Source organism: Zootoca vivipara, chromosome 6 (assembly GCF_963506605.1).
Source record: "Zootoca vivipara chromosome 6, rZooViv1.1, whole genome shotgun sequence".
Lineage (NCBI taxonomy): Eukaryota > Metazoa > Chordata > Lepidosauria > Squamata > Lacertidae > Zootoca > Zootoca vivipara.
In genome coordinates, this window is record NC_083281.1 from 92,439,206 (window position 1) to 92,458,287 (window position 19,082).

General features: G+C 45.4%; 1 protein-coding gene across 1 annotated transcript in view; it reads left to right on the plus strand.

Moving 5' to 3' along the window:
- The window catches only part of TGFA (transforming growth factor alpha), a 48,610-nt gene extending 32,910 nt beyond the window's left edge, over positions 1 to 15,700 (plus strand). Inside the window, exons 3-6 of the mRNA XM_035119954.2 lie at positions 2,947 to 3,064; positions 4,055 to 4,204; positions 8,822 to 8,931; positions 11,800 to 15,700. Coding sequence (XP_034975845.2) covers positions 2,947 to 3,064; positions 4,055 to 4,204; positions 8,822 to 8,931; positions 11,800 to 11,807 — 386 coding nt within the window. The 3' untranslated portion in view covers positions 11,808 to 15,700. The remainder of the gene's footprint in view (positions 1 to 2,946; positions 3,065 to 4,054; positions 4,205 to 8,821; positions 8,932 to 11,799) is intronic.
- Positions 15,701 to 19,082: the final 3,382 nt, after the last annotated feature.

Sequence of the window (19,082 nt, forward strand, 5' to 3'; positions counted from 1 at the left end):
CGTGTCCGACTCTTCGTGACCCCATGGACCATAGCACGCCAGGCACTCCTGTCTTGCACTGCCTCCCGCAGTTTGGTCAAACTCATGTTGGTAGCTACAATAACACTGTCCAACCATCTCATCCTCTGTCGTCCCCTTCTCCTAGTGCCCTCAATCTTTCCCAACATCAGGGTCTTTTCCAAGGATTCTTCTCTTCTCATGAGGTGGCCAAAGTATTGGAGCCTCAGCTTCAGGATCTGTCCTTCCAGGGAGCACTCAGGGCTGATTTCCTTTAGAATGGATAGGTTTGATCTTCTTGCAGTCCATGGGACTCTCAAGAGTCTCCTCCAGCACCATACTGTAATTCAAAAGCATCAATTCTTTGGCGATCAGCCTTCTTTATGGTCCAGCTCTCACTTCCATACATCACTACTGGGAAAACCATAGTTTTAACTATACGGACCTTTGTAGGCAAGGTGATGTCTCTGCTTTTTAAGATGATTTAAATCATTATTTCTTATTTATTACATTTTCTCCAAGGAGCTCAAGGTGGGATATATGGTTCTTCTTCCTCTTTTAATTCAACCCCCACAACAACAGCCTTGTGAAGTAGGTTAGTCGAGGCAGCGAGTGTGTCACCCGCTGAGCTTCATGGCAAGAGTGGAGATGCGAACCCAGATCCTAGAGCTCAATCCACTGTACCACATTGGCTCTCCTGCAGTTGATATGCGACTCAACTACAATAGTCTCTGAGTGGTTCACAAAAATATGTTGCAAAAATTGCAGCCTTGGGAAGATTGCTTTATGGCATGTGATATTCCGTGAGCCGCTTTGAGAGGACGGTGTCCAGAAAGGCAGCCCAGGAATGTCTTGCATAAATACATAAATATATCTTCCTTTATTATTATGACTATTTCAGTTGTAAGACACATGGCTTCTAAAAAGGTTGAATGATGTCATGGCCAGTTACCTTCTTCCTGTAAATGGATGTGTTCTTAGCAGTGCACATTCTCAGCCCACTACCCCACAAAAGTATGTGTGACAAGTATCCTTATATTGACAGCTGTTACTGCTGCCTTTCTCCCTTCTGCTTGCCTTACAGTAACGCCAAACCTTGTCTTGGTTCATGCACTCTAGGTATATCATTCTAGTTGAGCCTCGGTGGTAGGTGAGGTACAACTCTTGGGTAAAAACACACACTGACTAAGCATGGCCTCTGCTTCTCTGTGCAGCCTCTTCTGTGCACCCCAAACATATTCGCAATCCTATGGAAGTGCCTGCAGGAGGCAGTGATGGCCACCAACGGATGGCTTTAAAAGAGGATTAGAGAACACCCTTGGAGGAGAGGGCTATTGATGGCTACTAGCCAGGATGGATCCCTCTGCCTCTGCAGTTGGAGGCAGCGATGCTTCTGAATTCCGCTTGCACAGGAGGGGGGAGTGTTGACCTCTGGTGCTTCAGTCCTGCTTGCCAGTTTCCCATTGGGGCATCTGATTGGCCACAGTGAGAACCAGGTTGCCGGAGCAGATGGGCAATTGGCCTGATCCAGCAGGCTCTATTCGTGTCCTTCGTTTGGCCATATTTGGGGGGGGGGAGGCAATTTGGTGTAGGTTATATTTTAATGCTTGGCTACCTAATAATTTCTTTCTGAAACAATTCACAAACTGAAATGAAAGAGAAGTTGCTGAATTGGAACTCATTACCAAGCTTAAAACCATGGAACCACCTGGGATGAACATTGGATTCTTATCTCATTATGCATGATCAAGCTTTCTTTAGCGCCTCAGCCCTTGCTCCCCCCCCCCCCGCAGGACCAATTGCAGTCATCAGCAGTCGTTAACAGCCATCAACAGGTTTACCACTCCTATCAGCCCATCACCCATTCCCACCCACCCACCCACCCTCTGAATATACATAAGGGTCTGGCTCTTCTGTTTCAAGTGTATCTGACGAAGTGTGCATGCACACGAAAGCTCATACCAAAATAAAAACTTAGTTGGTCTTTAAGGTGCTACTGAAGAAACTGAAACGAAGTTACCCTTCCAATTTTGCTCCACTTCATATTTTACAGTGCACCTCTCTAACCAAGGAATATGTAGATAAACACTTGTACTAGGGGGAAGCATGCCTAAAAATGCATATATTTGTGGAAGTTTTTTGTTTTTACAAAAAGCCCCATATTAAGGAAAATTGCTTGCCAAAATATTCATATCATGTACAATCTCATATAGAAATGTATACAGTGATACCTCGACTTATGAATGCCTTGACTTCTGAAGGTTTCGACTTACGAAGTCCGCAAACCCAGAAGTATTTTCGCCGCGTGCGCATTCTGCGCATGCGCAGAAGCAGCGCTCGTGGTCTGCGCATGTGCAAAGCGCAAAATGGATGCATCGACTTACAAAGGATTCGACTTACGAAGAGCGCTGCAGAACGGATCACCTTCGTAAGTCAAGGTACCACTGTATAAAGATGCACAGCACCTGATTGAAGTATGTTTCTATGTATGTAAGGTAAAGGGACCCCTGACCATTAGGTCCAGTCGTGACCGACTCTGGGGTTGCGCGCTCATCTCGCATTATTGGCCGAGGGAGCCGGCGTATAGCTTCCAGGTCATGTGGCCAGCATGACAAAGCCACTTCTGGCAAACCAGAGCAGCACATGGAAACGCCGTTTACCTTCCCGCTGTAGCGGTTCCTATTTATCTACTTGCATTTTGACGTGCTTTCGAACTGCTAGGTTGGCAGAAGCTGGGACCAAGCAACGGGAGCTCACCCCGTCACAGGGATTCGAACCGCAGACCTTCTGATCAGCAAGCCCTAGGCTCAGTGGTTTAACCACAGCGCCACCTGGGTTGTATGTAGTGTGAGTTATATTGGCCATGGGACCAAAGATTAACCAGCCTCCTCTCTCCCTCTCTCTCTCCCTCCCTCTCTCTCTCTCTCTCTCGTGTCCATCCTTGCTTAGGTCCTCCAGTGGCTGCTGCTGTGAGATCTCACTTTAACAGCTGTCCAGATGCTCATAGTGAGTTTTGCTTCCATGGTACTTGCAGGTTCTTGGTGCAAGAGGAAAAACCAGCTTGCGTGTAAGTCTCCCTCTTGCATCTTGCAATACCCACCTCGTTGCATTCAGCAGTAACCGTGCAGTAGGCATGTCACGAAAGAGTGTCCCTGCCTCCATGCATTAGACCAGGCATAGGCAAACTCGGCCCTCCAGATGTTTTGGGACTACAATTCCCATCATCCCTGACCACTGGTCCTGTTAGCTAGGGATCATGGGAGTTGTAGTCCCAAAACATCTGGAGGGCCGAGTTTGCCTAATGCCTGCATTAGACTCTTGGGTCACCAGATGTTGTTGGACTACAGCTCTTGTCATCCCTGACAATCGGCTAAGTTGGCTGAGGATGGTGGGAATTGAAGTCCAATAGAAGAAGACTGCCTAAGCCCTAAGGGGATGGGGGTGGCTCTTGGGCCCTTGTGGAACATACGGGGAATCTCCCTTCATCTGCAAGATTTGCCTTGTTGGAATGCTGAGAGTTGGTGCGAAGATAATAAACATGCCAACGTGATCCAGAGCACATGCTGTGTTCAGATGGGGAAGAGTAAAATACTAATAATTTTATTAATATTTTAAAACTAACGTATATGCCACTTATATGCCGAAATGGTTCCTAAGCAGCTCAAATTTCACATTACACAGCAGAAGTATAAATACGTAGGATTCATTGGTTTGTTTGGATCATGCCTGGCTAATGCCCTGATTGGGAACACTGTGCAGTCTTTCCCATGGGGAATATGCGGCTCAAAAGGAGCACCGCAAATTCTGGAGTGAGGCAGGGAGAGCAGGACTTTTGCGCTTCACTCGAAAGGGGAAATGCAAACCAGGCCTTCAGTAGCTGCTTCCCACCCTGCCTCTAGGCACCTTCCAGCCCTTTGCTTTAGATAAAATCCCATTTTAATTCTAGATGTGAGAAAATGGCATCTGCCTCAAATTCTGCATATATATGTATATATATAAGCTTGTGTCTTTTCCTCTGTGCACTCACTGCTCTTGGTTTTCTTTTGCCTCGTCACAGCTGCCATTCCGGGTATGTTGGGGCGCGATGCGAACACGCAGACCTGCTTGCAGTGGTGGCCGCCAGCCAGACAAAGCAAACCATCACTGCCCTGGTGGTGGTTTCCGTTGTAGCCTCTGTCGCCCTTATCATGATCTGCGTCCTAATACAGTAAGTGAAACTTCCATTTGAACCGATGTTCTGCATTGACATCTCTGCAAGCATGAAATGTGTGTGTGTGTGTGTGTGTGTGTGTGTGTGTGCACCAAGGCATGTGTTTTATGTAAAATGCGTGTCTTAAAAGGTGGCCAGCCTACTGAATAGGCCCGGGTGGGCAGCAGCAGTTCATGGAGAGAAGGGTCTCCTTTTGCAGGTCCAGCCTGCTTCCCAGTTTGGAAGGCTGGAGCCAGACCTCACCCTGACATGTGGCAAAGGCTGCTTTGCATACTAGGCAGCAGACTCCTCCCTCCAACAGCTGTCACAAGGCAGTAGCCGCGGCATCAAGCTGCAGCAAAGGAGGTTGGAGAAGGGGTGCGAGGTCACCTTGGACTTTTTCACCCTAGCTGATCATTAGAAGAACTTCCAACGAAGAATATGCAGCTGAGTTTGCTTATTTCCTCCTCCCTCCCAACCAGTTTTCCTTTTGTGCCCTGCCTTTTTAGATTGCAAGCCTGTTGGTTGTAGCGATGTACAAGTCTCTCTCTGGAAGCCTTCCCCACCCTCGAAAAGTAGGGTAGAAATTCATCATCATTATCATTTTTAATTTGTATACCGTCTTTCTATCTTACAACACTCAAGGCGGTTTACGAGCTGAAGAAACAAAAAATGTACATTTTATAACAATCTAAAGCAATACAAAAATGTGATAATGAAACATAACTTTAAAATAAGCAACCTACATCAAAAAAGTAACATTCAGTAATCATTAGAATAGTATAAAATAATAATATCAGCATATAAAAGTTAAACAGAAATTCACCCTTAACAGTTATGATAAATAATTTCCAAACTATAATCATAAAACAACAGCAAGCCACAGTACATAAAATAATACAATAGAAATTGAGAAGCAGAGACTAGAGGGTGGAGCAAGGCAGGTGGAAGAAAGCCTTGCCTAATGAAGTCTCTCCCTTCACAGTTCTTCCTCCAGGCACAGCTTCCTTATGAGGAGTCCCAGGGCCAGGGGGTGGGGCAAGGCAGGTGGAATTCATTTAAAAGAGTGTGCATGATCTTAGAAGCATGGAAAGTTGCCTTGTGCTGAGTCCTGCCCTGGTCCATCTAGCTCAATGTTTCCTACACTGACTGGCAGCTGATGGGGATTGAACCTGGGACCCACTGAATGCAAGGCAGAGATGCTCTGCCACTGAGCTATGGCTGGTCACTTAGCTTGTCACGTCTCAGCGTGGTCCATGTGGTGGAGCCACCTCCCTGAATCTGAGCAGGCCAAAGTCTGGTAACTGCTTGGATGGGAAACCACCTTGGAATGCCATCCCGAACCTCATGGAAGGAGAGCAGTGAGAGGGAAGTGTAACACCTGGATGAAATTTAATATGGACTTGGGCTCTTGGATGCTGAAGGCAATTGATTGCATGGAAAGGGAAGACCTTCTCTCAGCCTAATTCTGCCTCTAGCTTAAAAACAGATGAGCTGCCATTGACCAATAGTGGTTAATTGCAGAACGTTGAAAACTTTCCTTTAACAAGGTAGACCTGCAAATCTGTAAAGAGTACTCAGTGCAAGTTACCCGTGTAATCCTCCATGTTTCACTGCATTGCAGGGGGCTGGACTAGATGGCTGTTTGGGGTCTCTTCCAGCTCCACAGTTCTGTTATCTGCACCATCTCTTTTTGCCACAAACCCTGGCTTAAGATATAGACAGAAGTCTTAGTTTTACCCAGTGTCCGGAACAGCTGTTTTGGAAGTATTGGGAACTTTTTCTGAAAGTGTCTCTTCATTAAAATATATCATGTAATTTATTTTTAGTTGTAAATTGAACCACTTTATTAACTTTGTGGATGAGAAGAGCATGAAACTATGTCTCTTCCTCTACACACACACACACACACACACACACACACACACACACACACACACCAACCCGCTCATCTTCCCATTCCTCATGTATTTCAGCATTTAATTCCGTTTTGTAAAAATGCAATTTAATTAAGGATTCCCTTAATTTAGAAAGACACTTTGGAGAGAACTGGACATGCGTTTTGTTTTCAGCTGTTGCCTGCTGCAAAAAAAATGCCCTGCGCTGCCTCTGCCCCCCCCTTCTGCCTGGCAATTTCTCCATCCGCGTCCTGGATGTCCTAGAATGGCTCTTTCATGCAATGAGGTCATGTGTTCCGGTGTGTTTTTGTTCTGAGGACAGGAGATGGTGGCCTGCATGTTGCAACTGGAACGCCACCCATTAAGCTAAAATTAAAGTCTTTGCTGTGTAATTTAGAGGACGGGCTGCAGTGTCGTTGCGGTTGGTTTCCCAATCTGCATGGCTCGCCTTGCCTAATCCCTTTTCTCAAGCAAGTCCCCAGCCCTCCTCTCACCTTTGCTCGGGGAACATTCTCTGCCAGCAGCGAGACCAAAACGAACAAACCAGTTAGGACAGTCACCGACAACAGCGGGTTTCTCCAGGCCCTGCCGCTTTTCTTGGTGCTGAGAAGTATTTATGCAGGAGTGTGTTGGTAGTAAATTCTGTAATGTTTTAATAACATCCTTGCTCACAAATTGGGTCATGAGGGCAGCTGCATTTTGCACTAGCTGAAAATTTCAGACCATTCTTTATTTGTTCTTAAAGGCAGCCCCATGTAAAGTGCATTGCAGTAGTCTAGTCTGCATTTTTTTTCTTTTTCCTAAGATTGATTGTAAAAGAAACAAACAAACCTCAAAGCGGTTTACAAAAAAAGGGAAGCCAATAAAATTATCTCTTAAGAAAAATGAACATTAATAACTTATGACTTCTGAAAAGTTAAAACAACAATAATCTAAAAACTCACATCAACTTTGTAAGCATCTGGGTAGGCTTGTCTGAACAGAAATGTTCCTAGCAGGTGCCAAAAAGAGTACAGTGAAGGTGTCTGCCTGATATCATTAGGCAGGGAGTTCCAAAGTATAGTCAGCAGAGAGCCTGACTCACCTTTTGTTTACTTCTGAAAGTATTTCTATACCACCCACTTGCAACAAATATCAAGCTGGTGCATAACAATATATACAAATACAATGAAACGTAAAGGTAAAGGTACCCCTCACCGTTAGGTCCAGTTGCAGATGACTCTGGGGTTGCGGCGCTCATCTCACTCCATAAGCCGAGGGAGCCAGCGTTTGTCCGCAGATAGCTTCCAGGTCATGTGGCCACCATGACTAAGCCGCTTCTGACGAGCCAGAGCAGCGCACAGAAACGCCGTTTACCTTCCTGCCGGAGTGGTACCTATTTATCTACTTGCACTTTTTGGCGTGCTTTCGAACTGCTAGGTGGTCAGGAGCTGGGACCGAACAATGGGAGCTCACCCCGTCGCAGGGATTCGAACCGCCAACCTTCCGATCGGCAAGCCCTAGGCTCTGTGGTTTAGACCACAGCACCACCTGCATCCCATACAATGAAACATAAAATGCCATAAATCAGTACAAGGCAACCATAGGGATGACTAGCTTATCTAAAATGGAGTTTAAGCAGCTGAATAGGCTTGTCTGAAGGTGAACAGGGAGGATGACTGCTGAATCTCCGCTGGAAAAGTATTCCACATAATGGGGCCAGCAACAGTGAATGGCTCGCTTCTAGCTGAGGCTGGTCCTGAGACGCAGGGGACCAGTAGTAGGATTCTTCTGGGTGATTTAGTGCATTGCAGACTGGGTGACCCTTTGGGTCTTTTCAAACTCCCAGATTCTGTGTTTCCAGTGGTTGTGCTGGGATCTAAGGGCTTGAGTGCTCCTTGGAGAGGGAGAGACTGAAACCCATTTTTTTAGAGCTACCACCTGGATTGTTCCACCTGATTGTTCTTGTCTTTGGGTCTTTGCTCCCTAGGCTGTTGGTCTCTTATAAGGCTGGTGCAAAAGATTTCATCTTAAATTAGTGAAGTACCTTTAAAACTGATTAAAATCAAATCGAACAGTCCTTTTATTTTAATAGGCAACACACCCCATTTTGATTTATTTTTCCAGCTGTTAAGTTTCCTACTCTGATTTAGGAGTTCTGAATTTCAGCAGGAAACATGGAACCCAGCAACAAACTTTATAGTGCCTAATCACAGGGCCTGAGGTGCTTATAAAACGGGATTCCAGCGGTGCTGAATTGTGATAAACTTGGCAAATGTAAGACTTGAGGCTGATCAGCTTTGAGAATGCAAGGGGCTAGCTTGGGGCTACCACATGTGTGAACCCGGGTTTACAGGTTCACAAACTCAAGGGCCCATCCATGCCAGCACATTCTGAAGGTGATCACAAAGGGGGCCCCACCTGTGCCAGCCGCCCTCTATACTGTAGGGGTGGACGACATTCTGATCTCCCACCCTTTCGCATTTATTTATCTCACTTACACCCCACCTTTCCCTCCAAATAGCTGGAGGTGGTGTACATGGTTCTCCCCTTCCTCATTTTATCCTCACAACAACCCTGTGAAGCAGGTTGGGCTGAGAAACAATGGCTGGCCCAAGGTCACCCAGTGAACTTCAAGACTGAGCAGGGATTTGAGCTCTTAATCTAACACTCTAACCACTACGCCACCACTGACACTCTGCATTCTGATGTCATTCCTGGCCTTCCCTGCCTTAAACCTCTTGCTTATGTTTTGCAGCTGCTGTAGGATACGAAAACATTGTGAGTGGTGCAGAACTGTTGTCTGCAGACAGGAGAAGCCCAACGGGCTCCTGAAAGGAGGAACGTCTTGCTGCCATTCAGAGACAGGTAAATAAAGGTGCTACAGAAGCAGCTTAGAGGGGTGCGTTTAACCTGATGGGTAGTAAGGTGAAAACTACAGTAGTTACTTCCCTGGGCTGAGGGTCAGGGGGGCCTCCTGCAATAGTTCATACAGCCCTGATCTGCAGTGAGTTTCCAGTTCAGTGGCAGAGCACTCTCTTCACATGTTAAAAGTTCCCAGATTCAATTTCCAGCCCAAAGGATTTGCGGAAGTAGGAATTGGAGAGGCCTCTGACTGAGACCTTGGAGAGTTAAGAACGTGAGAATTTGTTATTTATTTGCAGCATTTGCAACCCGCTCTTTGCAGAATGTTTCAGTCCCAGAGTAACACAAATAAACAGACAAAAAACAATCCACAAAAATGACAAAATCACCTAAACGGGACCAATAAACAACCAATTCTAACAGAAGGTAAACAAGCAAAATTGCACCGTAAATAAGTATTCCCAGTACAGTGTACTGAAATGCAGGCCTTGAGGTCAGCAGGGCTGCCAGGTAGTGGTTGGCAGCTGGATCAGGCCAAAGGTCGATCTAATCCATCATCCTGTTTTCCATGGTGGCCAGCTAGAGGCCCCTGGGAGACCCACAAGCAGAACCTGGAAGTGAGATTTGCAGTGCTATTATTGCACTCTCCATTTGTCCCCCCACTGGATCGTATCCCGAGGGAGACTAGCTCTGATCCTGGGGATGGTTTGCAGCCATTGACAGCCTTGTCCTCCATCAGCTGCGTACCAAGCAAAAAGGAGCCATCCTTTGACTCTGCTGTCCTCTGTGAGAGGACACTTTCTCAGTCTTACAACTTAGAAGACAGCAGGAATTCTCAACTGTTTAAATTAGATTCTTCTGAGGCATGGGCCAAATTCTGCTCATTCAAAATAGATTTTACAGCCCAGTCTCTAACTTGGTCAGATGGGAGGACTTATATTTCTCCTGATTTAGACTTACAGTCCTAAGTGTCCTCGTTTGGAGCTCTGTGCAAACTAACTTAAGCCCCTTCCTGCATTGAAAGGAGCTTCGATGCTGCTTCTGCTGCTTACAAGCTATATAATAATCTATGAGCTGCTTTGCTACTTCAGGAAGGTGTGCAGAGTTTGCATCAAATGCACCATGTGCCCATCTAGCTCTGCTCAGTTTAGCCTGGAGGTTCTTGCCTTTTAATGATACCGGCACTGTCTTGTGCGATGAGGCCAAAGCACTGGGAAGTCAGGTACACCTGAAACCTCCTATGCAGAATCATAGAATCATAGAGTTGGAAGAGACCACAAGGGCCATCCAGTCCAACCCCCTGCCAAGCAGGAAACACCATCAAAGCATTCTTGACATATGCCTGTCAAGCCTCTGCTTAAAGACCTCCAAAGAAGGAGGCTCCACCACACTCCTTGGTAGCAAATTCCACTGCCGAACAGCTCTTACTGTCAGGAAGTTCTTCCTAATGTTTAGGTGGAATCTTCTTTCTTGTAGTTTGAATCCATTGCTCTGTGTCCGCTTCTCTGGAGCAGCAGAAGACAACCTTTCTCCCTCCTCTATATGGCATCCTTTAATATATTTGAACATGGCCATCATATTACCCCTTAACCTTCTCTTCTCCAGGCTAAACATACCCAGCTCCCTAAGCCGTTCCTCATAAGGCATCGTTTCCAGGCCTTTGACCATTTTGGTTGCCCTCCTCTGGACACGTTCCAGCTTGTCAGTATCCTTCTTGAAGGAAGGATATGGGAAATGGGTGGCCTTCCCCTGTCTTCTCCCCCCCCCACCAACCCCACATTGGTATTCCGAGGTAGACTGCCGCTAGGCATGGGGTACCATTTTGCCATCATTTTTGGTGGTCCATCCTCTGTGGGTTTGCCTATTACCATCTTAGTGATCATCCCCACAGCTTGTGACTTAGGGTCGTATCCATTGCTGTGTGCGTGAGCGGAATAGACCTCCGATTGCATAACAGGATCACCACCCTCCCCTTCTCGTCACGCCCTCGGAATTGGGAGGTTGGAGGTGCAAAGAGGACAGTGAAATCCTGTTGCATGAGCACATATCCTATAAGGCAACCTTTAATTCCATGCGGTGTTGCATAGCTCATTGTATTGTACAGCACAATCACACCTTACATGGGGGTTGTGTTCTGGGCATGATGTGTATATGCAAAAACACGTACACTGGTACTTCGGTTCTCGAATGAAATCCATTCTGGAAGCCCATTCAGCTTCAAAAAAAACACTCGAAAACCCAGGTGTGGCTTCCCATTGGTTGCAAGAGCTTCTTGCACTCAGCAGAAGTTGCATCGCACATTTGGGTTCCAAAAAATGTTCGAAAACAGAAGCATTTCCTTCGGGGCTTTCGGCGTTCGAGAACTGAAACGTATGACAACAGAGGCATTAGGGAACCGAGGTTCCACTGTATGCTGGACACACACACACACACTCAGAACTGCCCCATATGAGCACCCTTACCTTCTGCAGCTGGTGTGTCAAGTGAGCCTTGCCACACCCCCCCCCAAGCAAGGTAGACAGTTTAAAAGCTCTCTGCCTTCTTATCAGATAAGTCCCACTCAGCATGCGGGTTTTGAGACGCTCCCGCAAGGGCTGTCCAAGTTCCTGCGATATCTTGTGTGAGCATCCCAGAACCCATTAAGCAGGGTGGAGAGCTTAAAAGCTCTTTCCACCCCTGGAAAATCTAGCACGAAAGAGCTTTTAAGGTGTCTGCCTTGCATGCTGTTAATTTGCCCAATTTCAATTGTGTGAGGCTCATTCATGCAAGCTAGTTGCATGCAAGATGCAATTGTATTATACCGTAGCTTTGCTGCAGCCTGGTCAGAGTGAAGCCTTTATCCTTAAACTATTTTGATGCCTGTTTTCACAGTTGTCTGATGGAGACGGGGGTCTGCTGGGATTCTGACTGCTGTGTGTAGAAGGGACCACTTAAGCATCCTACAGGAGGCCTACAATATTCCAGAGGGACACTTAAGATGGACACAGGTGCTTCCTGGGGACAGAACAGTATTGGCAAGCAGACTCCCTGCAACATTTGGCTTCTTGTCTGCATCCTCCATTCATGCATTGTGCTTCCAGAACTTGCTATGTGGAGACACGTGACGCCACACACCAGGTCAATCCATACATGGAAGCTTATGGATAACCAAGGAATCTCAAAAGACTTCGCATAGTAAAATAAAGAGTAGGAAAATTACAGGCTAGTCATTTTTTAAAACAGTGCACATTGGACGGCTTCATGTTTACGTTGCTATGAGAAATGCACATGGAATGGGTGTCTAATACCAGGAAAGAATTGTGTACAGTTCAGGTGGGGGTAACTTTGTTTCCCAAAAATCTTCCTCCTTGCTTGAGACTTCATGGAACATGGACTCCAGTCTTAGGATCCTGCACTCAATACAGAATCTGACTCCAAAGAAGTGATGAGCTACATTCGTGATTTTGAGATAGCTAAATTCTCCAATTGAGAAGAAGGTCCGCTGGGTTCAACTGCAAGTCCCACTCCTTGAAAACAAATATCTTTTTGTATCCAGAAACATCCAGATGAATTTTCCAAAGTGATCACTTGTCTCTACCAGCCCTCAGCGTTTTCTGTATTTTGAATATCTGGATTTAGAAAAGTAAGGACTGAGCAGCAACATCTTTGAGCCGAAGGACAGCAAAATAGCTCACATTTCCAGCTTTCATGATCATTGTGCCTCCAAATTAGAAAGTTCTTTTTCATCCCCCACCCTGTTCTGTGTAACTGGATCAAAACAACAACAGCCAACTGCTCTGCCGCATATCCCCAAAGAATAAAAAGCAGAGACCCTAAAAAAATGTGTGGATTCCAAGGCAAGAGATATTGGGGAGGATGCTTCTTCGGTTATTGTTTTTAGCACCTAATTGAAAAAAGCCCAGCTCACTGAAATAGATAAGAATCCTACTTAAATCACTTTTGGATGGATTCTTAAAAGTCATCCCATTGTGGTTCTAAATGGGAAGGGATTTTTAGGCTGCCTTAACAGGACAGTGTAAGGAGAGACTGGAGTGTTTCAACAGATGCTTGTGTGTCTGGAAACATTCCATGGGATCAGCTGGGCTTGTTGTGCATCTTTTATCTGACAATTCTAATGCATGTTTCCCAAGACAGGCGATTTGTGGAAGGGCTTCCATGTCCCAATACTTGTTCTGCAGGAAGAGGGCTGGCCTCTTGAGTGTGAGGGGTGTAGCTTGTTGCTGAGCGAGTGTGCAGCCGAAGGTGTGTTGGGAAGAGGGCGGTTTGGCTCAAAGTTGATGTTCACCATTTGGGAGGTCCGCATTCTGCCGAAACGTCTCTTCTGTAAGCTGAATTGATAAAAGCAAGAATTGGGACCCTCAGAGGACAGCTTCTAATGCAGAGCTCCTAATGAGGGGGCAGGAATATACTGTATATGGAAATTCTTTTTTAAAAATCACTCAAAAGCCATTCTGTTCTTTCTGCGTAGGCAGAATAATTGAAATTTAAGATGCAAGTTGAAACCTCTTCTGTGAAAATGCTAATGGTTTCCATTATTTCCATTCCATTCCCTATCCTTGAGCATGTTGTCTAAAATCCCTGTTGACCCTGATCGCTGCCAGAGCCAATCTGATAGGTACCTTCCAAGAAATAGTTATAGGCAGGTTAGTTTTAGTTCCAAAGTTTACGACATTCTGTGCTACTTTTAAAGGGTCCGATCTCTTTTTATTTGTCATTCAGCACAAATATTTCTTTGACTGTCCTGAGGAGAAGAACTGATCTCTTCAAGGAAAAATGAGGTTTTTTTAAAATATTGTCCCTAAACTCCTTTCCTCCCCAGTGCTGATTTATTAAACTGGGCATTATTCCAGCCTGTTTGAGTCAGGGTCACTCGATTGCCACAGAATTAAGGAAAAGCAATTCACTTGGGTGGGCTTTTCCCCATCGAAAGGCAGTCTTTCCCAAGCTGGCGCCCTCCAGATGTTTGGACCACATCTCCCCTCCTCCTTCCCAGCACCGTACAGCTAGGGAAGGTGCAGACCCAAACATCTGGAGGGTACCAGCTTGCAAATGGCTGCCGTAAGGACTCCCGGTATCTTAGACCTTCTTCAAGGGATACCTTTACCCCAAGTCCCCCTTTGGGCCTAAAAAACCCTCGGAGTCCCAGTCCCAGGACTTTGCTCTTATTTGTGCTGCAATTTGTGGCTTGTCAACCCTGTGAAAGCAGCGTTTTTAAATACCTTTTGCAGAATGTGACCCTGTGCTCCTTTTTTTTCACTGAAAGAAGGAATAGGCAGAAAAGTGACTTGCAGTCTGAATAAACGAGCTGGCTTGTACGTTTCTCTGCAATTGTACCCTGCAATGCTTTTCTGAAATTAGAGATGGCCTTTTAACCTGAGCTGTTGTGACCTGATCCCACCTGAGTTTCTGTTTCAATTTGGATACTTGGCCGGAAGCAGGATCAGTATGTATGTTTCTTAAAAAATAAAAATGGACGAACTGTGCCAATTTTTCACATTAGACACACATTTGATAAATGAACTAGACACCCCCCTTCCTGATTGTGTGTTGACTTCTGGTTATATTGTTAACACTCCCCCTCTCTGTTTTTGTAAATACGTTTACTGTTATAACCAACCTGAAGATTATTTTTAGTCAGCGGTACACTTGTTCCTTCTGTATATGTTGCACTGAAAGTTAATATTTAATGTATTAATTTATTGTGTGGTTAAATTAATTTGATTTGCGTAAAGTGTTTATATTTGATTGCCAGTTATTTCTTCCTTAATACGCTGAATTATAGTTATTTAAATGAGTGAAGTACACTTTTTTCATAATACTTCGCTGTTGTCTGTTTTTAATGGGTTGAAGGGGATACTTTAAATAAGGGCCGTCTGCGCACAGATTTTAATGTCTGGTGCTACGTTATGTGGCCGACCTGCCTTTCACGTGGAGCCACTGCCAGGAAGCCTCTGCCAGCCAGTGGGGGCAATACTGAGGTACAATGCAGATTCCTGCGTTCCTCACCTCCTGCATAGACTTGTCTAGCCCTTAAAACGCACACACCGCCTTTACAAAAGCTGGGGTCTGCCACCTCTCTCACAATATCCAAAGTTAATAAGTGAAGCAGCACTGTGTGGAGAAGAGGGCTCCTGGTGGCAGCTAGCCATGGCTCGGCTCTGCCTCCACAGTGCTTCTGAATCCCAGTTTCTGGAAACTGCAGGAGGAGAGAGCGCTCTTGGATGCTGGAGGCCTGCTTGCAGGTTACCTGTTGAGGCATCTGTGAGAACAGGATGCTGGACTAGACGAGCACTCCTTGCCTCGACCCGGCAGGCTCCACTTAAGAAGTCCATCTAGTCCACCCTGAAGCCATCTACTGCAGTCTGCTTCCTTGAGTGTTCCTGGCTCGTAGTACGGTATTATGAGACGGGAGGGGGGTTGTCTTCCTGTGCCCATTCTCTCCATCTTGGTGTCATTGAGAGCAGTGCCCACCCTCGCCCCCTGCAGCACGGACAAATTCTCACATTCATTATTTACCGAAGGAAAGGGTTCTGTGAACATGAAAACAGTGCAAGGCCTCCATCATCCCCAGGTCCTAATGGTCTTTGGTTACAGTGACGAAATGCCAGGCAACCCCAACCTCCTAGTGGCCAAAGGTCTACACCAGTGATGGTGAACCTTTGACACGTGTGTCAAACGTGACACGCAGAGCCCTCACTGCTGGCACGCGCCCCATTGGTCCATTCACGCTGTTGTTTCTCCCCCCCCCATTTGTTCTCCCGCTCCTCCTCACGCTACAGCTTGTCTCCGCTGTTGTTGTTGTTGCTGGTAGCCAGAGATTGGTTTTTAAACCCTTTCTGTGCTGTTTTGGCAGACTATGATTGGGTGTAACAGCGTTCGTTTTTAACCCGTTCTGTGCTGGGGGTTTTTTTTGCGCTTTGGCAGACTATGTCAGTGCTGTGTGTTAGTTCCAGTGAGTATATTATTCATCATTTATTTCTGTTCTCTTCCCCCCCCCCCCAAAAAAAGCGCAGCAGCTTTGGGGCATCCCCCCAAAAGCAAAGCAACTTTTGCACCCCCCAAAAAAACCTCCAAAACTTTGGCCAGCAGCTCCCCCCCAAAAAGCTCAACAACTCTGCGCACTTTGTGATAAATAAGGGGTTTTTGGTTTGGTTTGGTTAAATAATTAGTTTTTGGTTTATTAAATACAATTATATATTACAATTATACATTTTTGTTATTTAAACTATAAATATTGCAAAATAATGGTGTTTTTTCTCGAAGTGACACACCATCCGAGTTACGCTCGGTTTTTTGGCGAATTTTGACCCACCAAGCTCAAAAGGTTGCCCATCACTGGTCTACAAACACACACACCTCTGGAAAAGGTTGGCCTTAATGAGCCCAGTTCAGCTGGCTCTGGCCTAAGGTGGTGGGGAGAACCTGGACTTAGGAGGGGAATCTAGGTCATGATTAAGAATCCACTAAGACAAAAGCTCCCAGCAGCTGCTTGTGTAAAGGCCAAAGGTAGCACTGAGAGCAGGGAAGGTGATGAATAAGTTTGTGCTCTTGCACTTTTTTCAGCCCAACACAGAACTGTCTGGGTGTATCGCCTGGTGCTGGGGGGTGGGGTCCCAGAGGACTCAGGCAGCTTCATCATGCATGGAGACAGTGTGGGCTGGGTTGGGGGACGTCATGGTGTTGCTTGGCCCCCTCTGCATTGATTTTTGTGCCTCTGTGCATGGGTGATGTGGGCACCTCAATGCAGGGTGTTGTGACTGGTGAGTGGCAGTGAGGTATGCAAGGATGCTGCCTGTTTGCAGAGGTGCTGTGTCTGTCGCAAGTCAGCAGCCGCACTATCATGACAGCTGCCACCAGCATAAAAGAGATCAGCCTGGCATCTGCCGAGTTATTTCATCAATGACATAAAATAAAAAAATTCCTTCAGTAGCACCTTAAAGACCAACTAAGTTTTTATTTTGGTATGAGCTTTCGTGTACATGCACACTTCGTCAGATACACTGAAACAGAATCCACCAGACCCTTATGTATATTCAGAGGGTGGGGGAGGGTGGGAATGGGTGATGGGCTGATAGGAGTGGTAAACCTGTTGATGGCTGTTAACGACTGCTTATCGGCGATCAATGACATAAGGTAGTTCCTTTAGCTGCTGCTTATTCATTTATTTTGCAGATTTATAAACCACTACACTGCCTGAAGCTATCAAAGGCGCAGAATAAAATAAAATGACGTGAAGATTAAGCTCTAAAAACAACAAAACTATTTCTACTGTTAAACGATAAAACGTTTTCTACAATTAAAATTCTATAAGATGGATGGATCAGGGGAAACCAACAAAAACATCTTCAGTGGCCACCTAAATATCAAGACGCTAGGCATTAGTCTAATTTCACTCATTCCAGAAGTCTGGAGCTACAACACTAAAAGCCCAGTTTCTAGGATTGTGTATTCTTTCCCCCAGGATGTACAGAGTATCTGTACGAACAGGGGGTGGGGGATGTTCATCCAACTCATTAACATATGTCAATTTCTTTGTTTAAATTAAAGAACAAAAGCTAGTAATTAAGTAGTAAGGAGTTCATGAGGGTTGTGATTCACTGACCACAAACAGCTGCACCCTCCTAAAATCAAAGGAATAATTATTCTGGTGTATATTATCAAAGTGGCTCCTTTTTCTTGTATAATCTTATATGAATCCCACCATGAACTCCAGCAGGCAGGATATTATCCTACATGAACGGTGTCTGCTGTGGCTGCCTGGCAAACCTGCCTACTACCTTTTTCTTGGACATTTTTGCTGGGTAAGTTTACAACAGAAGGCTGTTCTGCATCTGAGCCAGAAATATTTTACGCAAAATATAGTATTTCTCAGTGAGAAAAATAGAATGTCAAATCAGATTTACTAATTCAATTCTCAGTCTCTCTCTCTTCCCCTCTCCTGGCCCACAAGTCTTGGTACTGGTGGAATTTGACTCAGGAATCTGGTCTTAAAGGACACTTGAGCTACCACAATCCAGGGTAGCATAAAAATGTTGTAAATACAAATTATGTAGAGAGCTTAGGAAAAAACAACAGCATTTATTCTGACTAAATTTTATTTTGTTTCTATGGAATTTTGTGATCTTGCTGTCTCGCCAGAGTCCTCAAGATGGGGCAAGCAGTAAACTTCAATAAATAATTTTATTTATACATACATACATACATACATACATACATACATACATACATACATACCCCACCACATTTAAACCCAGCCACTCTGGGCAGCTTTCAACAGAACGTTAAAAACAGAACAAAAACTTCAAACATTAAAAACTTCCCTAAACAGGGATGCCTTCAGATGTCTTCTAAAAGTCGGATAGTTTTTTATTTCCTTGACATCTGATGGAAGGGCGTTCCACATGGCGGGAGCCACTACCGATAAGGCCCTCTGCCTGGTTCACTGCAACCTCACTTCATCCCTATATCATGTTGATGCAAGGAAACAAAAGCTGCCACTGTTGGAGATGGCAGACTTACTTGTAAGTAGACGAGCACAACATGAGGTCGGGAGGTCACCTCACTCCTAATGGCCTGGCTTCATTGCAGCAGTATATAAACAATAATTATATTCCTGTAGTCTCAGAGATTATCTGTCCTTCCAGGTGTCCGTGAACACACAGAATGTCAGCATAGATTGTTGATCTCTACCACTGAAACGGTGCTATGTGCCTGTTTTACTGTTGTGGTTTCTCGCAACCAGCTTTTGGAACTGTCACTAATGACATGCACCAAGAATTCTCCCTCTTAGGCTCCATCACAGGAAACAAAGTACAGTACAATTCTTGTCAAAACATGTCCTTGAGAAACAGAAGCCCATCAGTCATTATTCATCAAGATAGTTCCGGCATGCAACCTCATTCCTCAAGGTGTTCTCCAAAGTGCGGATTGTGGGAAGATGAGAATGAATAACAAGGGATGGACCACATTGTAATTGCCCTGTTTCCTACCTGCTGCTGTTTCTGAAACATCCGGCCCTATCCATCCTCTGCACCAAGTTCATGGGACTCAGATCATTTGTTCATTCTTGTAAGGCCCAATGCCCGTGAAGGGATTTTATTTATTTATTTGCTGCCCATATGGCTAGTTTTCCCTAGCCACTCTGGGCAGCTTCC